The 15,840-nt window shown below is 47.0% G+C and overlaps 1 protein-coding gene across 1 annotated transcript in view; it reads left to right on the forward strand.

Moving 5' to 3' along the window:
• Positions 1–9,133: 9,133 nt before the first annotated feature.
• EXOC4 (exocyst complex component 4) overlaps positions 9,134–15,840 on the forward strand; it is a 684,877-nt gene continuing 678,170 nt past the window's right edge. The window contains exon 1 of the mRNA XM_069765360.1: positions 9,134–9,277. Coding sequence (XP_069621461.1) covers positions 9,210–9,277 — 68 coding nt within the window. The 5' untranslated portion in view covers positions 9,134–9,209. The remainder of the gene's footprint in view (positions 9,278–15,840) is intronic.

Raw genomic sequence — 15,840 nt, forward strand, 5'->3', positions numbered from 1 at the left:
GAGGTGACTCTTGGTCTTCCTTTCCTGGGGCGGTCCTCATGTGAGCCAGTTTCTTTGTAGCGCTTGATGGCTTTTGCCACTGCACTTGGGGACACTTTCAAAGTTTGCCCAATTTTTCGGACTGACTGACCTTCATTTCTTAAAGTAATGATGGCCACTCGTTTTTCTTTACTTAGCTGCTTTTTTCTTGCCATAATACAAATTCTAACAGTCTATTAAGTAGGACTATCAGCTGTGTATCCACCAGACTTCTGCACAACACAACTGATGGTCCCAAGCCCATTTATAAGGTAAGAAATCCCACTTATTAAACTTGACAGGGCACATCTGTGAATTGAAAACCATTACCGGTTACTACCTCTTGAAGCTCATCAAGAGAATGCCAAGAGTGTGCAAAGCAGTCATCAAAGCAAAAGGTGGCTACTTTGAAGAACCTAGAATATAAGACATAATTTCAATTGTTTCACATTTTTTTATCAAGTATATAATTCCACATGTGTTAATTCATAGTTTTGATTCCTTCAGTGTGAATGTACAATTTTAATAGTCATGAAAATACAGAAAAATGTTTAAATGAGAAGGAGTGTCCAAACTTTTGGTCTGTACTGTATATATAGACATACATACAGTGGGTACGCAAAGTATTCACACCCCTTTAAATTTTCCACTCTTTGTTTCATTACAGCCATCTGTTAAGTTCAAAAATTGAACATTTTTGAATTTATCAAATGGCTGCAGTGAAACAAATAGTGAAAAATCTAAAATGTAAATACATTCCGCACCCACTGTATGCATACGATTTGCCAGAAATGTATAGATGCTGATCCCACTGGCATGAGATGAGATGAGGGCCATGACATGAGATACTGTCAGAGATGGCAGAATTCACATACATGTGTACAGGAGTTTATACCACCTGTCCACGAAATCATCAACGCCTCATCCTTGAGGTAATGTGGGTTTCATCTAGTATGTAATCTCCATGGATACAGAAATGTATGAGGTCAGAGTAAGAGAAAGGTCAGAGTAAAGCCTGGGTCACACTAAACGTGTGGAAAATCGGTCCGAGTCTCCCTGCCGAGAGTCGCACAAGTGTTCTCCGTATTGTGATCCGTATGTAATCTGTTTGCAATGCGATGATGCTATTTCCTCGCACCCATGTATCCGTATGACATCCGTATTGGCTTTACATTTCTCACTGCTTTTCCTCATTGAATTTAATGGCTCAATGGGCTGAAATGAGGAAAATGTGTGCGTATTTCTCGCAAGTCACACAGATGGTCCATGTGGTGTCCGATTTTTTCTCACACCCAGGGACTTGCATTGGCGAGATTTGGACGATATATGCGTAAAATACGCCTGAGAAAAAAAATGGTGATGTGAGCTGCCCCATAGATTAACACTGGTCTCAGTGCTATGTGGTGTTTTCTTCCATAGCACTCGTCCGTATTCTACGCTAGTGTGACCCCAGCTTAAGGGGGAGGTCAGACTAAGGGGGAGGTCAGAGTATGGGGAAGGTCAGAGTATGGGGGAGGTCAGAGTAAGGAGGAGATCAGAGTATGGGGGAAGTCAGACTTAGGCCGGGATCACACATACGAGATACGGCCAAGTCTCGCAGGTGAAAACCCAGCCCTGCGCCGGCACTCCGGAGCGGAGCGTGCGGCTCCATGTATTGCTGTGCGGCTGCACGCTCCGCTCTGGAGTGTCGGCACCAGAGCTGGGTTTTCACCTGCGAGACTCGGCCGTATCTCGCGTATGTGTGATCCTGGCCTAAGGGAGAGGTCAGACTAAGGGGGAGGTCATAGTATGGGGGAAGTCAGAGTATGGGGCAGATCGGAGTATGGGGGAGGTCAGAGTATGGGGCAGATCGGAGTAAGGGGAGGTCAGAGTATGGGGGAAGTCAGAGTATGGGGCAGATCGGAGTATGGGGCAGATCGGAGTAAGGGGAGGTCAGAGTTAGAGAGGAGGTCATTGTATGGGGCAGATCAGAGTATAGGGGAGGTCAGAGTATGGGGAGGTCATAGTATGGGGCAGATCAGAGTATGGGGGAGATCAGAGTATGGGGGAGATCAGAGAATGGGGGAGGTCAGAGTATGGGGGAGGTCATAGTATGGGGCAGATCAGAGTATGGGGGAGATCAGAGTATGGGGGAGATCAGAGTATGGGGGAGGTCAGAGTATGGGGCAGATCAGAGTATGGGGGAAGTCAGAGTGAGAGGGGAGGTCAGAGTATAGGGGAGGTCAGAGTATGGGGGAGATCAGAGTATGGGGGAGATCAGAGTATGGGGGAGGTCAGAGTATGGGGGAGGTCATAGTATGGGGCAGATCAGAGTATTGGGGAGATCAGAGTATGGGGGAGATCAGAGTATGGGGGAAGTCAGAGTGAGAGGGGAGTGTTGTGAATTCTGTGGCAGAGCTCCCTCCTGTGGTCACAAGTGGTACTTCGGCTGATTCTCTCTATGAGCTTCCGTTGGTGGAGGAAAGTGGTACTGCGGCTTCTGAGTTTCCTTCCTCAGGTGATGTGGTGAAGTCGTTAGGTGCTGCTCTATTTAACTCCACCTAGTGCTTTGATCCTGGCCTCCAGTCACTGTTCTAGTATTGGACTTGCTTCCTCTAGGATCGTTCCTGTGGCCTGCTGCTCTGCATTAGCTAAGTTCTGCTTTTGTTATTTTTGTTTTCTGTTTTTTCCTGTCCAGCTTGCTTTTCTTGCTTGCTGGGAGCTCTGGGACGCAGAGGGTGTACCTCCGTGCCGTTAGTCAGTACGGAGGGTCTTTTTGCCCCCTTTGCGTGGTTATTTGTAGGGTTTTGTGTTGACCGCAAAGTTACCTTTCCTATCCTCGCTCTGTTCAGAAAGTCGGGCCTCACTTTGCTAAATCTATTTCATTTCTACGTTTGTCTTTTCATCTTAACTCACAGTCATTATATGTGGGGGGCTGCCTTTTCCTTTGGGGTATTTCTCTGAGGCAAGGTAGGCTTATTTTCTATCTTCAGGCTAGCTAGTTTCTCAGGCTGTGCCGAGTTGCATAGGGAGCGTTAGGCGCAATCCACGGCTGCCTTTAGTGTGGTTGGAGAGGATTAGGGATTGCGGTCAACAGAGTTCCCACGTCTCAGAGCTCGTTCTATGTTTTTGGATTATTGTCAGGTCACTGTATGTGCTCTGACTTCTATGTTCATTGTGGTACTGAATTATCTAATCATAACAGTACTGGAGGCCAAAAGTACTAATGATTCTCAATAGAGGGAAAAAAGAAGTTCTGAGACCATTTTTTTTTCTCTGCACTGTGTTTTGCCTTTTTTTTCCCCTAGACATTTGGGTGGTTCAGGACACAGGTGTAGCGATGGACATTAAAGGTCTGTCTTCATGTGTGGATCAGCTCAAGGCAAGAGTACAAAAGATTCAAGACACTATTGATCAGAAATCTATGTTAGAACCTAGAATACCTATTCCTGATTTGTTTTTTGGAGATAGAACTAAATTTCTGAGTTTCAAAAATAATTGTAAACTATTTCTGGCTTTGAAACCTCGCTCCTCTGGTGACCCAGTTCAACAAGTTAGGATCATTATTTCTTTTTTACGTGGCGACCCTCAGGACTGGGCATTTTCTCTTGCGCCAGGAGATCCTGCATTATGTAATATTGATGCGTTTTTCCTGGCGCTCGGATTGCTGTACGATGAACCTAATTCGGTGGATCAGGCAGAGAAAAATTTGCTGGCTCTGTGTCAGGGTCAGGATGAGATAGAGGTATATTGTCAGAAATTTCGAAAGTGGTCCGTACTCACTCAATGGAATGAAGGTGCGCTCGCAGCTATTTTCAGAAAGGGTCTCTATGAAGCCCTTAAGGATGTCATGGTGGGATTTCCTATGCCTGCTGGTCTGAATGAGTCTATGTCTTTGGCCATTCAGATCGGTCGACGCTTGCGTGAGCGTAAATCTGTGCACCATTTGGCGGTATTATCTGAGCATAAACCTGAGCCTATGCAGTGCGATAGGACTTTAACCAGAGTTGAACGGCAAGAACACAGACGTCAGAATGGGCTGTGTTTCTACTGTGGGGATTCCACTCATGCTATCTCTGATTGTCCTAAGCGCACTAAGCGGTTCGCTAGGTCTGCCACCATTGGTACGGTACAGTCAAAATTTCTTTTGTCCGTTACCTTGATCTGCTCTTTGTCATCTTATTCTGTCATGGCATTTGTGGATTCAGGCGCTGCCCTGAATTTGATGGACTTGGAGTATGCTAGGCGTTGTGGGTTTTTCTTGGAGCCCTTGCAGTGTCCTATTCCATTGAGAGGAATTGATGCTACGCCTTTGGCCAAGAATAAGCCTCAGTACTGGACCCAGCTGACCATGTGCATGGCTCCTGCACATCAGGAGGTTATTCGCTTTCTGGTGTTGCATAATCTGCATGATGTGGTCGTGTGGGGGTTGCCATGGCTACAAATCCATAATCCAGTATTAGATTGGAAATCCATGTCTGTATCCAGCTGGGGTTGTCAGGGGGTACATGGGGATGTCCCATTTCTGTCTATTTCGTCATCCACCCCTTCTGAGGTTCCAGAGTTCTTGTCTGATTACCGGGATGTATTTGATGAGCCCAAGTCCGATACCCTACCTCCGCATAGGGATTGTGATTGTGCTATTGATTTGATTCCTGGTAGTAAATTCCCAAAAGGTCGACTGTTTAATTTATCTGTGCCTGAGCACGCCGCTATGCGGAGTTACGTGAAGGAGTCCTTGGAGAAGGGGCATATTCGCCCGTCATCGTCACCATTGGGAGCAGGGTTCTTTTTTGTGGCCAAGAAGGATGGTTCGCTGAGACCTTGTATAGATTACCGCCTTCTAAATAAGATCACGGTTAAATTTCAGTACCCCTTGCCGCTGTTATCTGATTTGTTTGCTCGGATTAAGGGGGCTAGTTGGTTCACCAAGATAGATCTTCGTGGTGCGTATAATCTTGTGCGTATTAAGCGAGGCGATGAATGGAAAACTGCATTTAATACGCCCGAGGGCCATTTTGAGTACCTTGTAATGCCATTCGGACTTGCCAATGCTCCATCAGTGTTTCAGTCCTTTATGCATGACATCTTCCGAGAGTACCTGGATAAATTCCTGATTGTTTACTTGGATGATATTTTGATCTTCTCGGATGATTGGGAGTCTCATGTGAAGCAGGTCAGAATGGTGTTTCAGGTCCTGCGTGCTAATTTTTTGTTTGTGAAGGGATCAAAATGTCTCTTTGGTGTTCAGAAGGTTTCATTTTTGGGGTTCATTTTTTCCCCTTCTACTATCGAGATGGACCCTGTTAAGGTCCAGGCCATCCATGATTGAACTCAGCCGACATCTCTGAAAAGTCTGCAAAAGTTCCTGGGCTTTGCTAATTTTTATTGTCGCTTCATCTGCAATTTTTCTAGTATTGCTAAACCATTGACCGATTTGACCAAGAAGGGTGCTGATGTGGTCAATTGGTCTTCTGCTGCTGTGGAAGCTTTTCAAGAGTTGAAGCGTCGTTTTTCTTCTGCCCCTGTGTTGTGTCAACCAGATGTTTCGCTTCCATTCCAGGTCGAGGTTGATGCTTCTGAGATTGGAGCGGGGGCTGTTTTGTCGCAGAGAAGTTCTGATGGCTCGGTGATGAAACCATGCGCCCTCTTTTCCAGGAAGTTTTCGCCTGCTGAGCGAAATTATGATGTTGGCAATCGAGAGTTGCTGGCCATGAAGTGGGCATTCGAGGAGTGGCGTCATTGGCTTGAAGGAGCTAAGCATCGCGTGGTGGTCCTGACTGATCATAAGAACTTGACTTATCTCGAGTCTGCCAAGCGGTTGAATCCTAGACAGGCTCGTTGGTCGCTGTTTTTTGCCTGTTTTGACTTTGTGGTTTCGTACCTTCCGGGCTCTAAAAATGTAAAGGCGGATGCCCCGTCTAGGAGTTTTGTGCCCGACTCTCCGGGTTTATCTGAGCCGGCGGGTATTCTCAAAGAGGGAGTAATTGTGTCTGCCATCTCCCCTGACTTGCGGCGGGTGCTGCAAAAATTTCAGGCTAATAAACCTGATCGTTGCCCAGCGGAGAAACTGTTTGTCCCTGATAGGTGGATGAATAAAGTTATCTCTGAGGTTCATTGTTCGGTGTTGGCTGGTCATCCTGGAATCTTTGGTACCAGAGATTTAGTGGCTAGATCCTTTTGGTGGCCGTCTCTGTCGCGGAATGTGCGTTCTTTTGTGCAGTCCTGTGGGATTTGTGCTCGGGCTAAGCCCTGCTGTTCTCGTGCCAGTGGGTTGCTTTTGCCCTTGCCGGTCCCGAAGAGGCCTTGGACACATATCTCTATGGATTTTATTTCAGATCTTCCCGTCTCTCAAAAAATGTCAGTCATTTGGGTGGTTTGTGATCGCTTCTCTAAGATGGTCCATTTGGTACCCTTGTCTAAATTACCTTCCTCCTCTGATTTGGTGCCATTGTTCTTCCAGCATGTGGTTCGTTTACATGGCATTCCAGAGAATATCATTTCTGACAGAGGTTCCCAGTTTGTTTCGAGGTTTTGGCGAGCCTTTTGTGCTAGGATGGGCATTGACTTGTCTTTTTCCTCGGCTTTCCATCCTCAGACTAATGGCCTGACCGAACGAACCAATCAGACCTTGGAAACATATCTGAGATGCTTTGTTTCTGCTGATCAGGATGACTGGGTGTCCTTTTTGCCTTTGGCTGAGTTCGCCCTTAATAATCGGGCCAGCTCGGCTACCTTGGTTTCGCCGTTTTTCTGCAACTCTGGGTTCCATCCTCGTTTCTCTTCAGGGCAGGTTGAGTCTTCGGACTGTCCTGGTGTGGATACTGTGGTGGACAGGTTGCAGCAGATTTGGACTCATGTAGTGGACAATTTGACCTTGTCCCAGGAGAAGGCTCAACGTTTCGCTAATCGCAGACGCTGTGTGGGTCCCCGACTTCGTGTTGGGGATTTGGTTTGGTTGTCTTCTCGTCATATTCCTATGAAGGTTTCCTCTCCTAAGTTTAAACCTCGTTTCATTGGTCCGTATAGGATTTCTGAGGTTCTTAATCCTGTGTCTTTTCGTTTGACCCTTCCTAATTCTTTTTCCATCCATAACGTATTCCATAGGTCATTGTTGCGGAGATACGTGGCACCTATGGTTCCATCTGTTGATCCTCCTGCCCCGGTTTTGGTGGAGGGGGAGTTGGAGTATATTGTGGAGAAGATTTTGGATTCTCGTGTTTCTAGACGGAAACTCCAGTATCTGGTTAAGTGGAAGGGTTATGCTCACGAAGATAATTCCTGGGTCTTTGCCTCTGATGTCCATGCTCCCGATCTTGTTCGTGCCTTTCATATGGCTCATCCTGGTCGTCCTGGGGGCTCTGGTGAGGGTTCGGTGACCCCTCCTCAAGGGGGGGGGGTACTGTTGTGAATTCTGTGGCAGAGCTCCCTCCTGTGGTCACAAGTGGTACTTCGGCTGATTCTCTCTATGAGCTTCCGTTGGTGGAGGAAAGTGGTACTGCGGCTTCTGAGTTTCCTTCCTCAGGTGATGTGGTGAAGTCGTTAGGTGCTGCTCTATTTAACTCCACCTAGTGCTTTGATCCTGGCCTCCAGTCAATGTTCTAGTATTGGACTTGCTTCCTCTAGGATCGTTCCTGTGGCCTGCTGCTCTGCATTAGCTAAGTTCTGCTTTTGTTATTTTTGTTTTCTGTTTTTTCCTGTCCAGCTTGCTTTTCTTGTTTTTCTTGCTTGCTGGAAGCTCTGGGACGCAGAGGGTGTACCTCCGTGCCGTTAGTTGGTACGGAGGGTCTTTTTGCCCCCTTTGCGTGGTTATTTTTAGGGTTTTGTGTTGACCGCAAAGTTACCTTTCCTATCCTCGCTCTGTTCAGAAAGTCGGGCCTCACTTTGCTAAATCTATTTCATTTCTACGTTTGTCTTTTCATCTTAACTCACAGTCATTATATGTGGGGGGCTGCCTTTTCCTTTGGGGTATTTCTCTGAGGCAAGGTAGGCTTATTTTCTATCTTCAGGCTAGCTATTTTCACAGGCTGTGTCGAGTTGCATAGGGAGCGTTAGGCACAATCCACGGCTGCCTTTAGTGTGGTTGGAGAGGATTAGGGATTGCGGTCAACAGAGTTCCCACGTCTCAGAGCTCGTTCTATGTTTTTGGATTATTGTCAGGTCACTGTATGTGCTGTGACTTCTATGTCCATTGTGGTACTGAATTATCTAATCATAACAGGGGAGGTCAGAGTATAGGGGAGGTCAGAGTATGGGGTAGATCAGAGTATGGGGGAGGTCAGAGTATGGGGGAGATCAGAGTATGGGGGAGGTCAGAGTATAGGGGAGGTCATAGTATGGGGCAGATCAGAGTATGGGGCAGATCAGAGTATGGGGGAGATCAGATTATGGGGGAGATCAGAGTATGGGGGAGATCAGAGTATGGGGGAGATCAGAGTATGGGGAGGTCAGAGTGTGGGGGAGGTCAGAGTGTGGGGGAAGTTATTATATGGGGGAGGTCAGAGTATGGGGAGGTCAGAGTATGGGGGAGATCAGAGTATGGGGAGGTCAGAGTGTGGGGGAGGTCAGAGTGTGGGGGAAGTTATTATATGGGGGAGGTCAGAGTATGGGGAGGTCAGAGTATGGGGGAGATCAGAGTATGGGGAGGTTAGAGTATGGGGGAAGTTATTATATGGGGGAGGTCAGAGTGAGAGGGGAGGTCAGGGTAATGGGGAGTACAGACGTTATAGAAGGTCCAGTTCCACCCCACATAGTCGGAGGGGTTTATAGTGCAACACGTGGGAGTGGGGTCATTTGAAGCCAGGAAAAAAAATATGTGAAGAAAGCTGAAATCACTTTTCTTAAACTATAAAAAATGGCTTCCTGCCCTTGTGCTATGTTTTCAGAAACTCGACAAATAAGCAGTCAGGCGGAGCACACAGCACAGCTCACAGCCGGCGTCACAAGCCTGGTGTCAATGCGTGTCGTTCGTGAACGAGCCGATACAAAGAGCAGGCTACTGTCACACACCTCAAGAATACAGGAGTCTGGCTCCTCCCACACATGTTACTGATCACATGGTCATGACGTCATGAAAGGTCCTTTCGCTACTAGGAGTTAGCACGCACCTTAACCGGGCTGTGCAGCGATTCTCATTGGCTGAGGCTGCCCTGCGGTTGCGCAGTAGTATATTCAGTGTGTTTTGGTGTGAGAGGAAGAAGCAAGACGTAAAGATGTCCGGATACAGGGGCCAGATGAGCAAGAGCAACGACCCTTCAGGGCTACTGATCTCTGTCATTAGGTGGGTGGTGTGCAGCGGTCGGGAGTGTCCTGATGGTGTCATTTTCTGCATGATGCAGAGTTATTCCAGTGTCCGGCTGTGTAATATGCGGGGTGATTCCAGTGCCCAGCTGTGTAATATGCGGGGTGATTCCAGTGCCCAGCTGTGTAATATGCGGGGTCCTTCCAATGCCTGGTTGTGTAATATGCAGGGTCCTTCCAGTGCCCGGCTGTGTAATATGCGGGGTGATTCCAGTGCCCGGCTGTGTTATATGCGAGGTGATTCCAGTGCCCGGCTGTGTAATATGCGGGGTCATTCCAGTGCCCGGCTGTGTAATATGCGGGGTCAGTCCAGTGCCCGGCTGTGTAATATGCGGGGTCATTCCAGTGCCCGGCTGTGTAATATGCGGGGTGATTCCAGTGCCCAGCTGTGTAATATGCGGGGTCATTCCAGTGCCCGGCTGTGTTATATGCGAGGTGATTCCAGTGCCCGGCTGTGTAATATGCGAGGTGATTCCAGTGCCCGGCTGTGTAATATGCGGGGTCATTCCAGTGCCCGGCTGTGTTATATGCGGGGTCATTCCAGTGCCCGGCTGTGTAATATGCGGGGTCATTCCAGTGCCCGGCTGTGTAATATGCGGGGTCAGTCCAGTGCCCAGCTGTGTAATATGCGGGGTCCTTCCAATGCCTGGTTGTGTAATATGCAGGGTCCTTCCAGTGCCCGGCTGTGTAATATGCGGGGTCATTCCAGTGCCCGGCTGTATAATATGCGGGGTGATTCCAGTGCCCGGCTGTGTAATATGCGGGGTGATTCCAGTGCCCGGCTGTGTTATATGCGGGGTCAGTCCAGTGCCCAGCTGTGTAATATGCGGGGTCCTTCCAATGCCTGGTTGTGTAATATGCAGGGTCCTTCCAGTGCCCGGCTGTGTAATATGCGGGGTCATTCCAGTGCCCAGCTGTGTAATATGCGGGGTCATTCCAGTGCCCGGCTGTGTAATATGCAGGGTCCTTCCAGTGCCCGGCTGTGTAATATGCGGGGTCATTTCAGTGCCCGGCTGTGTAATATGCGGGGTCAGTCCAGTGCCCAGCTGTGTAATATGCGGGGTCCTTCCAATGCCTGGTTGTGTAATATGCAGGGTCCTTCCAGTGCCCGGCTGTGTAATATGCGGGGTCATTTCAGTGTCCGGCTATGTTATGGTCCTAGGTCTGAAACCGGCGAATTTCTGCAGCGAACAGTGCATGCGCTGAGGGGGATTCTAAAGTCTGCAGACTTATCGATTTGGACCGGACAACCCCTTTAAATAAAAATATAACTACTTAGTAATCTGTTCCTGTGCCTGCTTTTCTATATGCTGTGTTATCACCATTCCTGTTCCATCTGTATGGTATAAAGGACTAGAGTTGGTGTGAATCGTTTCGCACATCTTGTTCCATCTGTCACAACAGAGATCTGTGGCTGCTAGATGGGAGAGGGAGTATCACTTATAGCTTGCCAGCATCTGTGGCTCATGGTTTGATTAGCCAGCCTGGCACGAAGTTATCTTTCTAGCGTGACTCCTGTTTGAAGTCTTGACAGGTCATATAATCAAAAGAGCCACGGATGCCGCCAGGTAAGACGTTTTACTTCCTCTCCCATCCATCAAACACAGGCGACTGCTGTGACCAATTGAATTGGACATGTGAATCGATTCACACCAACTCTATACAGGACCACTACAGTGCCAGCTGTGCAGTATACAGGACCACTACAGTGCCAGCTGTGCAGTATACAGGACCACTACAGTGCCGGCTGTGCAGTATACAGGACCACTACAGTGCCGGCTGTGCAGTATACAGGACCACTACAGTGCCGGCTGTGCAGTATACAGGACCACTACAGTGCCGGCTGTGCAGTATACAGGACCACTACAGTGCCGGCTGTGCAGTATACAGGACCACTACAGTGCCGGCTGTGCAGTATACAGGACCACTACAGTGCCGGCTGTGCAGTATACAGTACATGATCATTACAGGGCCAGCAGTGCTGTATACAGTACATGATCATTACAGGGCCCGCTGTGCAGTATACAGTACATGATCATTACAGGGCCCGCTGTGCAGTATACAGTACATGATCATTACAGGGCCCGCTGTGCAGTATACAGTACATGATCATTACAGAGCCAGCAGTGCAGTATACAGTACATGATCATTACAGTGTCGGTTGTGCAGTATACAGTACATGATCATTACAGTGTCGGTTGTGCTGTATACAGTACATGATCATTACAGGGCCCGCTGTGCAGTATACAGTACATGATCATTACAGAGCCAGCTGTGCAGTATACAGTACATGATCATTACAGGGCCAGCTGTGCAGTATACAGTACATGATCATTACAGGGCCCGCTGTGCAGTATACAGTACATGATCATTACAGAGCCAGCAGTGCAGTATACAGTACATGATCATTACAGTGTCGGTTGTGCAGTATACAGTACATGATCATTACAGGGCCAGCTGTGCAGTATACAGTACATGATCATTACAGGGCCCGCTGTGCAGTATACAGTACATGATCATTACAGGGCCAGCTGTGCAGTATACAGTACATGATCATTACAGGGCCAGCTGTGCAGTATACAGTACATGATCATTACAGGGCCCGCTGTGCTGTATACAGTACATGATCATTACAGAGCCAGCAGTGCAGTATACAGTACATGATCATTACAGGGCCAGCTGTGCAGTATACAGTACATGATCATTACAGAGCCAGCAGTGCAGTATACAGTACATGATCATTACAGGGCCCGCTGTGCAGTATACAGTACATGATCATTACAGTGTCGGTTGTGCAGTATACAGTACATGATCATTACAGTGTCGGTTGTGCAGTATACAGTACATGATCATTACAGAGCCAGCTGTGCAGTATACAGTACATGATCATTACAGGGCCCGCTGTGCAGTATACAGTACATGATCATTACAGTGTCGGTTGTGCAGTATACAGTACATGATCATTACAGTGTCGGTTGTGCAGTATACAGTACATGATCATTACAGAGCCAGCAGTGCAGTATACAGTACATGATCATTACAGGGCCCGCTGTGCAGTATACAGTACATGATCATTACAGTGTCGGTTGTGCAGTATACAGTACATGATCATTACAGTGTCGGTTGTGCAGTATACAGTACATGATCATTACAGAGCCAGCTGTGCAGTATACAGTACATGATCATTACAGGGCCCGCTGTGCAGTATACAGTACATGATCATTACAGGGCCAGCTGTGCAGTATACAGTACATGATCATTACAGGGCCAGCTGTGCAGTATACAGTACATGATCATTACAGGGCCAGCAGTGCTGTATACAGTACATGATCATTACAGGGCCCGCTGTGCAGTATACAGTACATGATCATTACAGGGCCCGCTGTGCAGTATACAGTACATGATCATTACAGGGCCAGCAGTGCAGTATACAGTACATGATCATTACAGGGCCCGCTGTGCTGTATACAGTACATGATCATTACAGTGTCGGTTGTGCTGTATACAGTACATGATCATTACAGGGCCGGCTGTGCAGTATACAGTACATGATCATTACAGTGTTGGTTGTGCAGTATACAGTACATGATCATTACAGGGCCCGCTGTGCAGTATACAGTACATGATCATTACAGAGCCAGCAGTGCAGTATACAGTACATGATCATTACAGGGCCCGCTGTGCAGTATACAGTACATGATCATTACAGGGCCAGCTGTGCAGTATACAGTACATGATCATTACAGGGCCAGCTGTGCAGTATACAGTACATGATCATTACAGGGCCCGCTGTGCAGTATACAGTACATGATCATTACAGGGCCAGCAGTGCAGTATACAGTACATGATCATTACAGTGTCGGTTGTGCAGTATACAGTACATGATCATTACAGGGCCGGCTGTGCAGTATACAGTACATGATCATTACAGTGTCGGTTGTGCAGTATACAGTACATGATCATTACAGGGCCCGCTGTGCAGTATACAGTACATGATCATTACAGGGCCCGCTGTGCAGTATACAGTACATGATCATTACAGGGCCCGCTGTGCAGTATACAGTACATGATCATTACAGGGCCCGCTGTGCTGTATACAGTACATGATCATTACAGGGCCCGCTGTGCAGTATACAGTACATGATCATTACAGTGTCGGTTGTGCAGTATACAGTACATGATCATTACAGGGCCCGCTGTGCAGTATACAGTACATGATCATTACAGGGCCCGCTGTGCAGTATACAGTACATGATCATTACAGGGCCCGCTGTGCTGTATACAGTACATGATCATTACAGGGCCCGCTGTGCAGTATACAGTACATGATCATTACAGTGTCGGTTGTGCAGTATACAGTACATGATCATTACAGGGCCGGCTGTGCAGTATACAGTACATGATCATTACAGTGTCGGTTGTGCAGTATACAGTACATGATCATTACAGGGCCCGCTGTGCAGTATACAGTACATGATCATTACAGGGCCCGCTGTGCAGTATACAGTACATGATCATTACAGGGCCGGCTGTGCAGTATACAGTACATGATCATTACAGGGCCGGCTGTGCAGTATACAGTACATGATCATTACAGGGCCGGCTGTGCAGTATACAGTACATGATCATTACAGGGCCAGCTGTGTACATGATCATTACAGGGCCCGCTGTGCAGTATACAGTACATGATCATTACAGGGCCCGCTGTGCAGTATACAGTACATGATCATTACAGGGCCCGCTGTGCAGTATACAGTACATGATCATTACAGGGCCCGCTGTGCAGTATACAGTACATGATCATTACAGTGTCGGTTGTGCAGTATACAGTACATGATCATTACAGGGTCAGCTGTGCAGTATACAGTACATGATCATTACAGAGCCAGCTGTGCAGTATTCAGTACATGATCATTACAGGGCCAGCTGTGCTGTATACAGTACATGATCATTACAGGGCCGGCTATGCAGTATACAGTACATGATCATTACAGGGCCCGCTGTGCAGTATACACTACATGATCATTACAGAGCCAGCAGTGCAGTATACAGTACATGATCATAATAATGTAATAGACCATTCCTGTGCCAGCTACATAACATAGCAACATAGTAACATAGTTAGTAAGGCCAAAAAAAGACATTTGTCCATCCAGTTCAGCCTATATTCCATCATAATAAATCCCCAGATCTACGTCCTTCTACAGAACCTAATAATTGTATGATACAATATTGTTCTGCTCCAGGAAGACATCCAGGCCTCTCTTAACCCCTCGACTGAGTTCGCCATCACCACCTCCTCAGGCATGCAATTCCAAATTCTCACTGCCCTAACAGTAAAGAATCCTCTTCTATGTTGGTGGAAAAACCTTCTCTCCTCCAGACGCAAAGAATGCCCCCTTGTGCCCGTCACCTTCCTTGGTATAAACAGATCCTCAGCGATATGTTTGTATTGTCCCCTTATATACTTATACATGGTTATTAGATCGCCCCTCAGTCGTCTTTTTTCTAGACTAAATAATCCTAATTTCGCTAATCTATCTGGGTATTGTAGTTCTCCCATCAACTTTATTAATTTTGTTGCCCTCCTTTGTACTCTCTCTAGTTCCATTATATCCTTCCTGAGCACCGGTGCCCAAAACTGGACACAGTACTCCATGTGCGGTCTAACTAGGGATTTGTACAGAGGCAGTATAATGCTCTCATCTTGTGTATCCAGACCTCTTTTAATGCACCCCATGATCCTGTTTGCCTTGGCAGCTGCTGCCTGGCACTGGCTGCTCCAGGTAAGTTTATCATTACCTAGGATCCACAAGTCCTTCTCCCTGTCAGATTTACCCAGTGGTTTCCCGTTCAGTGTGTAATGGTGATATTGATTCCTTCTTCCCATGTGTATAACCTTATATTTATCATTGTTAAACCTCATCTGCCACCTTTCAGCCCAAGTTTCCAACTTATCCAGATCCATCTGTAGCAGAATACTATCTTCTCTTGTATTAACTGCTTTACATAGTTTTGTATCATCTGCAAATATCGATATTTTACTGTGTAAACCTTCTACGAGATCATTAATGAATATGTTGAAGAGAACAGGTCCCAATACCGACCCCTGCGGTACCCCACTGGTCACAGCGACCCAGTTAGAGACTATACCATTTATAACCACCCTCTGCTTTCTATCACTTAGCCAGTTACTAACCCATTTACACACATTTTCCCCCAGACCAAGCATTCTCATTTTGTGTACCAACCTCTTGTGCGGCACGGTATCAAACGCTTTGGAAAAATCGAGATATACCACGTCCAATGACTCACCGTGGTCCAGCCTATAGCTTACCTCTTCATAAAAACTGATTAGATTGGTTTGACAGGAGCGATTTCTCATAAACCCATGCTGATATGGAGTTAAACAGTTATTCTCATTGAGATAATCCAGAATAACATCCCTCAGAAACACTTCAAATATTTTACCAACAATAGAGGTTAGACTTACTGGCCTATAATTTCCAGGTTGACTTTTAGAGCCCTTTTTGAATATTGGCA

Source organism: Ranitomeya imitator, chromosome 4 (genome assembly GCF_032444005.1).
Source record: "Ranitomeya imitator isolate aRanImi1 chromosome 4, aRanImi1.pri, whole genome shotgun sequence".
NCBI lineage: Eukaryota > Metazoa > Chordata > Amphibia > Anura > Dendrobatidae > Ranitomeya > Ranitomeya imitator.